The 13,139-nt window shown below is 42.0% G+C and overlaps 1 protein-coding gene across 3 annotated transcripts in view; it reads left to right on the forward strand.

Moving 5' to 3' along the window:
- Nucleotides 1-7,005: 7,005 nt before the first annotated feature.
- Nucleotides 7,006-13,139, forward strand: part of CREB5 (cAMP responsive element binding protein 5) — a 454,493-nt gene continuing 448,359 nt past the window's right edge. For 2 of the 3 annotated variants that reach the window (XM_037836966.1, XM_037836967.1), the window contains exon 1: nucleotides 8,239-8,348. In XM_037836966.1, the coding sequence (XP_037692894.1) occupies nucleotides 8,295-8,348 (54 nt within the window). In that variant the 5' untranslated portion in view covers nucleotides 8,239-8,294. Of the gene's footprint in view, nucleotides 7,044-8,238; nucleotides 8,349-13,139 lie in introns of those variants that run through there. The other variant, XM_037836968.1, reaches the window with a different exon arrangement.

Below are 13,139 nucleotides of genomic sequence, written 5' to 3' on the forward strand. Positions count from 1 at the left end.
TTTGGCATAGCATTAAATAGTCACAGCAATCCTGAAAATAAATGGTTTAATAAACAGCACAATGTCCCAGTGTACTGTTTGAGCTGTGTAGTTTCTTTAAGTGCCAAGTGAGGACATTGTCGTGAAAGCTATAGAAAGGATATTTTAAAACCATGATCAATGAGGAAAGAGGGGGATGGGGAAAGTATATATGTTGTGACTCCCTCAGTGGGTAACTGTCATGATTCAAATGAAATTGAGAATAACTTTCCGGGTTTTAAATATTCTGTATCAGATTAGACTGAGGAGGAATCACTGATCAATTAGGTTTAAAAGCTACTGGAATTCTCGAGAATAACTTAAATAACGTACTTACAAATGACCCTAAAGAGATGAGAATAACCTTCCTCGTCAGCTGGACACGAATTAAACATGTGGTTAACGATGATATAAAAAGAGGTGGTATGTGAAATATCAGCCCATGTGAGGTGATACTCAATATTAATTTATGTGATATCAATAATGTTTTAGTCTAAATGAACCTTCCCTATATAAAACGCTCATAATTATTGTTAAACCTTTAGTTTCCACTTACCATTGATCGTAAGGAAATGACTAAAAGTTTTGGAGTGTGCTGACACAGCACTATTATTCTGGGTCATTATTCAGAGCAGGTGTCAATCTCTTTCACTTAAACCCAAAGTAGGGGAAGGGGAAAAAAAAAAAAGACCAAGTAGTTTTTTGTTTAATCAGGTCTCTCTTCAAAAAAATTAAAAAAGGAACACATTATGATAAGTATAACTTTTACAGAGATGTTAACACTCTAATACCCTCAGATATAGGGGAAGCTTTTGATTTTCAGCCAGATTCAAGAAAAAAAAAAAAAAATCAAGTGTTACAGGGTGGAAAACACAATAATATCCTCTAGATACAGGTCAAGACACCAGCCACTGATAGCCTTCCCAATGAGGTCTTCCAAGCTTGAGCCAAGTGATCACCCTGCCCCGTTAAACAACATTCGTTAAACAACATTTCAGAGTTGAAAAGCATCTCCATCTGTAAAAGTACAGCATTTTTGAATTATAACTGCTAGGATTTCGAGGAGTGATTCTAGGAACTCTAAACCATACAACAGGTAATAATTATACAATCACTGTGTAAAACTGCACTTGTATGTCAAGACTAGAAGAGAAAATTGTGATGATTTCAACCAGAACACTGGCTTGTATAAAATTGCTCCATTTCTCTTAAACTCATGTTAGATTTCTTAATCTAACTATACCTTCTCCTTCAAACACAACTGATTTATACTAAGACCTTTAATTTGAGGACTAATTGGATAGATTCTTTCATCCTAATCCACAGTACTTCAATATTACAGCAGACATGCGATTTTATGTAACTAGCATTTATTGAGCACATTCTAAATACCAGGCATAGTGCTGAGAACGTCACATGAATTATTTTATTAAATCCTCACGAAAACCTTATGAGGGATAATAGTTTCTAACACTTTTTAAAGTAATTTTTATGTGCCAAGCACTCTTTTAAGCACTTTACATGTATTATCTCATTGAATCTTTACAATGCTCTGGCAGGTCAAGGCTAATATTATCTTCATTCTACAGATGAAGAAACTTAAGTTCAGAGAGGTTAAAAAAACTGGCCCCCGTCACACATTCAATAAGTGGCATTGCTAAGGATGTGAAACCTCCTGCTCTGCTGCCTCTCCTCTCTGCATGTTGGGAGTAGCTGGGGGCATGAGAACTGCATTAATCACATGTCTGTAGGCAGGGCCAGCTACATAACTTGAGGGGACCCTTGTTCAAGAAAGTAGGGGAAAAGTGCCATTAAAGGCATTAAATATAATTTTTTTCTTTCTCCTGCAATCTCTCTTGATTTGTCACTATTTTTAAATTTCCTATTTAACATCACTCTAAGCAACAAAAAAAATTAAAATTTTAAATTTACCATCCATCTTTACATTGTGCAATGCCAGTTTTAAACGTAAATATAACACAAATAAACGTAAATATAATTTGTATGCAGAATCACTTACATTACACAATTTGTATTTTTCCTAACTCGCTCATGCATACATATTTTGTTCTTATGAGACTAGAGGAAACACTGCACCAAAGGAATTCAACTGTTTTTATTTCACTTCTTGTTATGCACATATTCTACCAACATTCTCTACCTTAGGCTTATTGATAAGTAAAGGACTAAAAGGAAAAAGAACTGATGTTTGCCCTACCTTTTCCTTTTCTTTAACGTCACCATTTTCAACAGAAGTGGTTGACCAATACAGGGACGTAACAAAAGTTAGAAAGGGCATGACAAGTTTCCTTAGTCGCTAGTGTCTCTTTGGATACCATCGCCTTTGTTCCTGCGTTTGAAGCAAGTTCCTGATGGAAGCATTTTAAGTTCCGGTTTGTGTTGGGTGACCTCGCACACACCGTGGCGCCACCAGAATTTTGTGCTCAGGAAGTATCGCGATGGTTTTATGCAAATGAAGCGTCGGGGAACAGCGGACACGCAGAGCGTGGGTATCTGCTCAGGTGCATGCTCCCTGTTCCCTCAGCTTCACTTGCAAATCACAAATTCGAAGATGAATTTATTAAGAATTTCAGAGTGGAGATAGAAGAGCCTTAAGCCAAGCGTGAGGCCCTTCTGAGTGCGGAGATTTGTGCGGCCCCTGCAGTGGCCTGCTCTGTCTGTAGTTTCACGGAGGCTGGATGAAGGTGGGTGGCTCTCCGGAATCACTTCCATTCTCTGGCTTGTTCTTCACTTTCCTGCATGGAAGTGACTTTGCATCCTCAAAATGATTTGGGCTGAGGCCTGCCATACCACTGGCTCCAGACGGGTGCTGCCACCAGCATCAATGATGTGGGTACCTCTTCCAGCTCGCTCCACTCCTGGGGGAGTTCCTCACCCTTTCCAAGACTCGATCTCCTCATTGCACAATGACATTGGCTCCATTTACCTCACAGGGTTGTCGTGAGGATTAACGGAGAGAATACACCTAAAGCCCTCAGCCTAAGGTCTGGCACAGGATGAACGCTTGGTCTACATTAGCTAGTGGTGTCCTGGTTGTTGTTGTCTTTGAATACATTTTGAAGCTCCATTTATCTGAAAATTTTTCTTCTTTCAAGTAAGAGAATGAAGAAACTTGGTGAAGCTCCTTCTTAGAAGGTTAGAAACTTCTGGATGGGGCCATAGCTAGAGATTTAAGGGCTGTAAGTGAATGATAAAGTGGCATCAGTATTATCCCTCCCACCCTGCAAGGTGTGGGTTAAGGTTAAGAAAAGTGGGAAAATGCCATTCTGAGTGAATGTGTAGAAGGGAGGAGCCTTTTCTAGAGGTATGTGTCTTTATGGCAAGCAGCTAGAGGATTGATTTTATGCTTATGAGCCCTGGATTGTATTTTTTTTTAGTGTTGTGGGCAGAACTTCTTCCTTTTCTCTCAGTAGCTTTCTTCAGGGCCACTGCCCATCTGTGAATTCACTAAACCAGTTACTCAAAGTGGGGCCCCCAGACATCTGAATCAGAATCACAAATGCAGAATCCTGGGCCCAATGCCAGACCTTTCAACTGGAATCCCTGGGGAAATCTGTCTTGAGAACTGCAATTAACAAGTTCCTCAGGTACATCTCATGCCGCTGTTTGAGAAGTTCTGCAGAAGTTTAGGAGCTGGAAGAAAGGAGACCCATGCCATTTTTTTGTCCCCAGCACCAAGACCTGCCAACATTTGTTGAATGTGGGAGAAATAACTGGAACCAAAGCAAGGGGCTGAAGGTTTTCTTCCCATCTGAGGACCTAGGGTAGAAACACAATGGTAGAATGAGGTGGCTTTCATGGAGGTGGTGATGGCACTCCAGTTGGCAGGTCCTCTAAGGTTATATGCCCACTGACAGCTGAGGTACCCCAGAAATGCCTTTGCAAGGCTGCTCCTGGTAACTGTGGCCTTCATGGGGCTTTGGCTCTGAAAGGTCCTGGAAGACACTGGGTGAGTACGAGGCAGATAAGACCACAAACACAGCTCTACAAGCGTCGTGTGACAGATGACAGGCAGTTTGGCATAGATGGGCATGTAGGGGGAAATGTGGAGCCGGGAGAAGTCTGTGGTAACAGGACCCCTTTTCATTGTGCCTGGTGAATTTTACCTCCACTTAGGTGGTCAAGTTAGCAAATAACACTCAGTGCCCATCTATCAGAGCATTAACCACATTAATTTCACTAATAAAAATGAGTGCTTACACTTCATAGTTCTTGTTCTGTTTTAAGTAATATCTGAATTCCTTTGAGTTACTATAATTATCACCATTATATAGAGAGGAAACTGAGACCTATAAGTTATTTTAAACTCACGTAGCAGATCCAGGATTCAAACTGAGGCAGCCTGGCACTAGAGTCCATGCTCTGAAACATCACTTCTCTTTAATTTACATTCAAACAAATTTTTTGTGTGTGTGTTTAACTCTGTTGATTGTAGAGATGTGGAATATATAAAAATCTCACACTGTAATACAATGGCTAGAAAAATTTTGAATGAAATTACTTTTATTTCAGTAGAGGCACCACGAATAATTATCACTGATGTTAAGATACATTTTTTTATTTATTGAGACTCTAAGTAACCTAATGATTATCCGCTTAATGGGGACGTCATTGGAAAAGTTTGATATGTGTTCCTATGCCAAATCGTGGCTCAGACAGAGGCACTGTTTAGCTATTAATGACAACATATCAAACAAAATATCATCAATAATTAAAAAAAAACAATTTTTAAACATCAACAGATGATCTAGATAGTATTAGAAATTGAACTACTTGCCTTAAAACTCATACCACATGATTAGAAAATATTGGGAATTACATTTTAAAAATTTATATATTGGTTACTTTACAAGGGAGTTGATTATAATCTACTTATTCAATTCTCCATTCTATTCCTTTGGTCCATACTTCTTAGCTGAGAGAAAAAAAATAAGCTCTCATACTGAGCTCTAACATGTTGAACTGTATCTGCCTCAGTTTTGCTCCTTGTGTGACTCATACTTTTTCTTTGAGGGAGAAGGAGGTAGTTGAAAAAAAATCTATCCTGGTAATCGAGTCGGAATGTGGGCAGGGAGGCTGTTCCTCAGTAAACTTGGGTAATTGAGCTGTCATATTTAAAGTTTTATTGGTCAAGATTCAGGTTCGGGCTGGAGCCCTTCTTTTGCAGTTCCTTTAGGACTCTGTGGAAAAGAACAAATGAAAAGTTCAGTGATGAGTTCTGAAATGAACAGTGGTCAGTCCCTGTGGTTTCAAGGAAAACTAAAGGGGAAAGGGTCAATTAAACACTTAGAAACAGAGAGGAAATACAAATCTCTTTCATTTAGTATGTCAAATCCAGCTCAAATGTGTGTGACAATCCAGGCAAAGCATTACAATTTTTAGCCAGTCCAGTCATGATTCTTGGCAAACTGCACAGTCACAGTTGTGACGCTTTGGGATGAGAGGTGCTATAAAAATGTCCGATGTTATATAAATGTCAGGAATGATTATTGTTTGTTAACGGGGGCTAAACTGTTCCTAAGCAAGGCTTTGACTCTCAGCTAACTGGTCCTTAGCAGAGGTTCTAAACACCAATAACTGACGAGAAGGAATGCTCAACCCTGGTTCTATAAAGAAATGAGCCCAGCTGGGATTTGGGGTTTGGAAACAGGGGTTGGGGCAGTGCCAGTGCCACCACTTGCTCATCAAGTGACCTCAGGCCAGCCCCTTAACCTCCTGGCATCAGTCTTAGCTTCCCAGTAAAATGGGGATAATAATAATGCCTGCTCTACTCCTTATGGTATAGGGTTGAGAGGATAGAGGTAGTTTGCGTGGATGTGCACTCTTTGTAAAAAGTGTGAGCTGCTGCAAGGATGACTGGTCACCTGGGATTGGGCTGGAATTGAGCCTTTTGCCTTTCCTTTAAGTCGTATTCAGAGGGAGAACTTCTGAGAAGAAATTAAGCTGGGGATAGTGATGGTGATGGTAATGATGACTGGCTGATGCTGAAAATGCCAGGCTCCTCTCACGTAGCTGTCAGGAAGATACTGCAGACCAGGCGCCCGAATCCTATATTCTGGCTCTGGTTCTGCTACTTCCCTGCCTGTGAGCTTGGGCAAGTTACCGAGGAGGCTCTGGAAGTGATCGCCAAGGGCCTTTCCGGCTCTGACACCGAGTCTAAATGAGGCTCATCACTTTGGCTCTAGCTCTGATTCACCTTTTGCCTCCAGGACCAACCTTCCTCACAGCTTCTCAGACGACTCAGGGGTCTTGGAAAGGGTGGGGACTGTGTATTACACGTGCGTATGCACAATTAAGAAGTTACTACCCTGGAAGTGGCAGTGGTGGTGGTAGAGTTGAGGAAGGGTGTTCTTTGAGTTCTCTGAGAAAGCTGGATGCAGGGAACACTGTAATGAGGTCATGACTGTCGCAGGCAAAAAAGGAGCTGGACATCTGCTGGTGGGGGAGGGGGGAGCGTCCCGCATTTCTTCTTGCACAAAGTCTCTTTCCACACCTTTCAGCATCGCCGCCACATTTACCTTACCACCTCTCCCCGTCCCAGATCCTTACACCTTTTAAACCCTACCAGGCCCTGCCCGCAGGGAGCCCATGTCCGTGCCTCCTCCCTGGTCCTGTCTGAAACCATGGGGATTGTTTCCAAGCTGACTCACACCACTAATGTCAGGGAGTCGTGTCACACGGCGCTGGGCTCTGCAAGCTGTTGCTTGCGCGGTCGCCGCCGCTGCCGCCGCCACCGCCGCCGCCGCTCAGGGGCGGGTGCACCAGGGTCCGCTAGGCCTCCCAAGGAGGGGCGGGGCCGGGGCGGGGTACGCCCCCTGGGCGCGCCGGCCCCGCCCCACCCTGCCTCCCCCGCGGACCGCAATGATTTAGAAGTTCAGGAATCCCACGTGACGTCACCGGGGGGGTGATGTAATGCACTCTAAATAGAATGTATTGTAATCTTCGCTCAGTCCAACGTGGTCCCTTCACCCGGGCTCCGCTCTTGCCTTCTCCACACTTGTTTGGTAAGTTCCTAAAAATACGGCTCAGCCACTTCTGGGGCTTTTGCATTTAGGCACTTTTGTTGCACTTGCCGCGGGAGCCATCTCTGGAAAGTACCGATTTGCAGGGGTTGGTTCCGGCAGCAGCCGCGAGGTTACTTGGTCCAGTGGGCAGGTCACAGGGCAAGGAGGAGAGAAGATGCGATGCAGTCTTTTTTGGAGGGTGATCTGTGTTTATAAACACCTTGGCGGACCAGAGAGAAGTCCGGTCTTAATTGCTAGTGGACTGTAGGATTCTGCTGTGTCCTGAGGCCACCCCTGATAACCCACGCCGTGTCCGTCCCGGAGCGCGTCTCGGTGGCCGCCGCGCCGTGCGACTGGAGGGATGCTAACGAGGAGCGAGCGCCGTGTCCGCCCGGCGTGCGTGCGTGTGTGGGAGCGCGCGTGTGTTTCCCTATAACGGGAAACAGTTATGAATCGGGGGTGTGTTTGCCTCCAGAGACCTGGCAAGGTGCGGACCCTCAGAAGTGCAGTCAAGTGTCGGCGGCGGCAGCAGCGGAGACGGCGAGCCAGGAACCTCCCCTCGCGCCCCCATCTTCCCAGTGATGCGGCGGAACCCCCGGAGAAAGTTTGCAAACTTCCAGCCGGCGCGGCAAGGACGCCGGGTCGTCTAGGGGGCGGGCGCGCGCGCTTGGGGCTTTCTCTGTCCCGGTTGCCGAGCCTGCTGCTGCCACTTTTCCCTCTGGGCTGCCCGTCGCAGCTGGTGGGTACTCGCGCCCGGGGAGGGGAGGTCGCCCTTGGAGGGCACTTGGCTGCGGCTTTTTCCCGGCACGGAAGGCTCTGCTCGCGTTCACTCCTCCAGCCCCTCCCGCCTCCGTCCCTTTCGCGCTGGCATCACTACCTCTTCCCCGCCGCTGCCCCAAATGACAGCTCCCGCCCAGGCTGCGGCGGCGCGGAGGCAGAGCCCAGGACCCAGCGGCTGAGCCTTCGTCTCCTGCAGATTCTCGACAGAACCGCGTAAACTTTTTATGAAGTTTCTTAAAGGGGCTCAAGACAAGATGTTTTCTCCGGGTTGCTGCTCCCCGCTTCTTCGCCGTAGATATATTTCCAGGGGTGTCTGATAGATAAAGCCCCAGACTTTGTTCACTTTGCCTGAACGGGTGCCGCGCCCACTGGATGCTTGTTCAAGGCCGGGAACTGGAGTGGGCTGCTGGTATATTTCGTTGTCAGAGTCTGCAGAGTGTTTGATTTTTTATTTTTCCCTCCCTCTCTGACATGTGTCAGGAAATAAAGGCTGGATGCAGGCCCATTACGTCATTCTGCAGGCCAGTAAGTGTTTAACAGTTTCAGATACTCAAGGGTCCAGGGGCTTAGAAGTGCTGACAAAGCAACTCTGCTTTCCACCCACCCACCCCCAGCACCAACATATTCACAAGATCGCTGGTTCCCGGGGCATCTTTATTGCCAGATCTTTCCCGATCCCTCCTTCTCCCCCCCCCTCCCCCGCCCACACCGTTATCACTCTTGGCCAGCCTCCGCCTTTTACTGCTTTCCCTGGGGTGAACGCTGTCCCTGGAGTGTGGGTAAGAGCTTCTTGCGTCTGGGGGGAACGTAGTACCTGATCAGCGGGCAATCTGCCCTTTTCTATTATTTAAGAAAGGCACCAGCAAGCACTCTTCTCCAGGGCGAAAATGCTCAGCTCTGATAGGAAAAGCATCTCAGGAAATGTTTAGGAGCGTTATGATAATGCTGTGTCCCTGTGGTGACTTAGGAAAACAACACGCCCACAACAAAGTATTTAATTTTACATAGCGACTTCCTAGAACCATTTAGCGGAAGAAGGAAGACTAAGAAGTGAGGATGCTGACAAAATCAAATTTAGCTGAAAGGATCAAGATTAAACGTTTCATTTCCAAAGTGAGGGATTGTGAGTAGTTGAACCCAAAGTACCATTCAATAAATTGGTGTGTGTTTGTGTATGTGTATGTGTGTCTGTGTTACTTTCTTGCTCTTAATCTTTAACTGAATGTAAAGAGATGTAAAGAGGAAGTTAAATAAGTCATTGAATTGAGTCAGAATCTCTGTATCTGGCAGTTGAAACAAAAAGTAACTGTGTATGAGTTGTTCAAGGGACAAAAGTAAAGTAAGTGAAATGGACCCTTTCTGGTGGTTGTGTGCAGCAGAATTCAAATAAAAAACTTTACTAACTAGGTTTTGGCTGGTTGGAGGGCAGGGGATTTGAGTGCTCTTTGATTTGTAGTTGGTGAAAGCTAAATAAGGGAAAATTTATATTCCAAAAATGTAAGAATTTCTTGAAGAACGCATGTATTGTTATAATCAGATCTACTATTTTTTTTTCAGCATGAAAGTGTGGCTGTAAAGTAGGCATTTGCGAAACTCACATTTGGGGTCTAATTGACATCTTTCTCCAAGCCTGTAGTAGTATTTATTATTTATTCACATCTAGAGATGAAATAGTATAACTCACACTAATACATGTGCTTCAAAAATGTTAAACTTCTTGTTTGTGATGCATAAACCGAAAGGAGAAATGGTCCAGGTCAGGCACTGGAGAGTGTGATTAATGATCAGTGATTTAGTGATCAGTGATTAGTGGTTTTATTCAAACTGTTACCTCTGACCAGAAGCACGCATCAGAGGATTAACAGGCTCTTTAGATAAATGCTCATTAGTGGAAGGGGGAAAGCAAAGATAATAGGCATGCACCCAGGGACAACTTTCGAAGAAAATCATTCCCGTCTTCAGAATAATAAGCTCTATTAACAGAAAGCCCCTTTAATTTAAAACGTGCTTTTATCTTGTAAATCAAAGTTAGATGTAAAAGTTTGTAGTGCCATTATAGCCTAAATTTTCCCATATCCACTAGATGTGGATTATCTCAGTAGTGATATTTTTTTTTATTTAAATAAACAATTGGACCTTTAAAGCAGCTGAACCCTAACAAGTTCCTCACTCCCAGGGTTTGAAGGTGTCTCCCCTTCTAGGATAGAAAGTGCTGCTTGCTAACTAGATGGCGCACTTATTATTTGGTGTTCTGTGCTTGTGTACTTGAGGAGTATAAACTGAGCAAGTAGCTGCTTGCGAGGTGTTCTTCAGAACTTACAACAGAGTTGATTCTGTGTAGGGTTGGAGGCTAGACAGTTCCACAAGTTTTTAGTCACATTTTCCACGTCAGTTAAATCTAGGAAGTTAAAGGCTACTGGAAAAATTAGTCTCATTACTAAAAGAAACTTAGAGAACGAAGGAAGGAAAGGAGATACACGAGCTCAGGAGGTACCTCTGAATCGTAGGTGATGGTAAAATACCAGACCTGTTCTTTTTACTAGGAGTTAGTTCCACAATCTCGTGGTCTGAAATATTGAGGCAAATGCTCAAAGATTTATTTTCTTCCTAATCTTGCTGGTGAAAAAGAACTTACTAGAAAGAAAGGAAAAAGTTGATTTTGGTGACTGCAGGAAGCAACACGTTGCTGACTTTATTCTACAGATAATGGTAAGATGATTATTTTGCCTATTAAGTACGGAGAGAATTTTGCAGTTGGTTAAATGGGACCAATCTTGTATTTTAATAGATAGAATTTAGAAATGGAATATTTATTTTGCCCTGAATTTTAATTTTGCTTTTGTTAGTTTCCTGGGACTTGGTAGCATTTTGTGTGGAAGGTGTGTGTGTGTGTGTGTGTGGTGTTTGTGTGTGTGTAAATAAGACCATTATCCTCTGGCTAAAATATGTTCATAAGCATATGAACTGCAGTAGGGAAGCTACAGAGCATGTTAAAAAATGACTGGTAAGAATTCTCTTTTCCATGCGCTCTCATGAATCACTTCAACAAGTACTTAAATTTTAATAAAGAAGGAATTCATTAAAAGGAAGCCTAAAAATGAAAACCAAAACAAAACAAGAACCTTAAAAAAAAAATCAAAACCTACATGTGTATACCCCTACAGAAGGGTGGTATTGATTGAATGTCAGCAATTACTTTAGCTTTAAATTGTAAAAGAGAACAATGTAAGACCTCACTTTTTTCATTTCCTTTGCTTGCTGCATTTTATATAGATAAGTGATTTTTAAATCCATACCGATTCATATTAATTTTTATTTTTCTAATTTGCTCATACTGAACACATTTGTTCAACTGATAATATCTCCAAGTCAACTGTTTTTGAATGAGAATTGGCAATATCCATAACTTGCCTGCAAATTAGAAGTCACTTTTGACCTCATATAGTTTATACCTGAGCAGGTAATTTATTAGAAAAATCCTATAAAATAATTGGAAACCATGCCTTTTTTTTTCTATATTTCTGTGTTGTAGCTTTTACTTCAGTTGGTGGTTAAATGAATTGTAGTGTGTTTGAGAGGCTTTTCTGTATAGCTTTTCAATTACAGTAAAGTTGAAAGTTTTCATTGCAACTGTCAGTTTCCCACACCTGTGTTCAAAACCAATTAAGCATAGACTTTCCATGGCTACTAGTACCGATGAAATCCCAGGTTTCTTAATTTCTTACTATAATTTGCTATTTAGCAATGATTCATCACAGTCCTATAGTATTTCCTCAGCATAGGACTTTGCTTTTCATTTATCTAAAAATTTTATTGTGGGAATGTGATGCTCACTGGATCTCCAAGATGTGAACTTTGTATTTGTAGTTGGCTTTCTTCTTGTTGTGTTATTATATTAAAATTGGAGATTTGAGGGGACTTTTTATTTATGTCATCTTTTCCTTTTCTTTTTTCTTCACTTCAAAGCAATGCAGTTAGTCACAAAATTAATGTGATTGTGGCTGGTGTTTCCCATCTATATGCTTCTTTTGCTCCTTACAAATTGGATTTCTACAGCAATTTAAGATCTTTTTTTAGACACAGCTTTCTTGGATGAAGATGGAACAGTGATCTCAGTCAATTCATTATCTTGTCCAGTTTGACTACCAGCCGTATTATGGGAATCAACCAATGCTTTTATAAATTAGTGTTTAAAACTTTAAATCTGAAATTATTTCTCTGAATTCTACTTAAGAAAATTATGCAATTGAGATAAGATAATGAACTTGGGGCAGCAGCTTCAAATATTTAAGTGTGAGAAAGGAGCACTTTTAGATATGCTAAACAGAATTAAAGACACTGAAGAATGTTTTTGTGTTGCTATTTGTAAACTTAATATGCTATCTATTTTGTGGCATTGCTTTAGATAGAAATTCTGCCACTTTAAAAAGGACATCATGTTTAATGTTTTCACTAAAAGTAATTGAATTTTGTAATTAGGAAAAAAAAATTGGCAATTCGTGTTTTTTGAGGATCCATTAGTATTCCATTGTTGGGAATCACAAATCATGGATTTAACATAAGAGAAAGGGAAAAGGCTTTTAGAAATTTCCAGGTAGTGATAATCCTGTTTCAGAAACAGGAGTAGAATATTTTAAGCTCTTATTGAGGATTCTGGGACTTTCAAAGTAAAAACTTACAAAGTTTAGGGCAAATTCTTCAACTTATTAGATGTTAACATTTACATTTCAAATTTTCTTTCCTCCTACTCCATCGCCCATTTTGTTCTTTCTGAAAAACAGATAGGAAACAAGTTAACACTTTATAAACGCATATTTTAGTTGCTCTTTTCGATTTCCTTAGGGTTCACATTTCTAACCTTTACCCTTAAATTAATAATGATTGAAAAGTACTGGGTTGGCGTTTAGCTTGAACTGGACTTAGTGGGAGGAAAAGAGTTCCTTTTGGCTTAGAGAGTCTGATGATGAGACAGAGAGGCTCAAAGCATTATTCAGAGGCTGGAGCTAGGGGAGATTTCACTGAAAGAACAAACTCATCATTTTACAGAAGACAATCTAAGACCTGATGATATCCCCTAGTTACCCAAGGTCCATAGCTAGAGAATGCCGAAGTGGGCCTAGAAGCCAGGTCACTGCTTCTGGGACGGGTCCTCTTTCCATGACCCAGGCTGCCATAAATGCCCTTGTCACAAATGAAGTATAATGTGGGTTTATGTTTCACAGATTTAGATGCTTTGCTCTTTTCAAGCCATTTGACCATTACCCTTTTGAAGACAGATTTTTGTCAGATCTTGTGAATGAATACCCTGTCCTTATA

Source organism: Choloepus didactylus, chromosome 5 (assembly GCF_015220235.1).
Source record: "Choloepus didactylus isolate mChoDid1 chromosome 5, mChoDid1.pri, whole genome shotgun sequence".
Classification (NCBI taxonomy): Eukaryota; Metazoa; Chordata; class Mammalia; order Pilosa; family Megalonychidae; genus Choloepus; species Choloepus didactylus.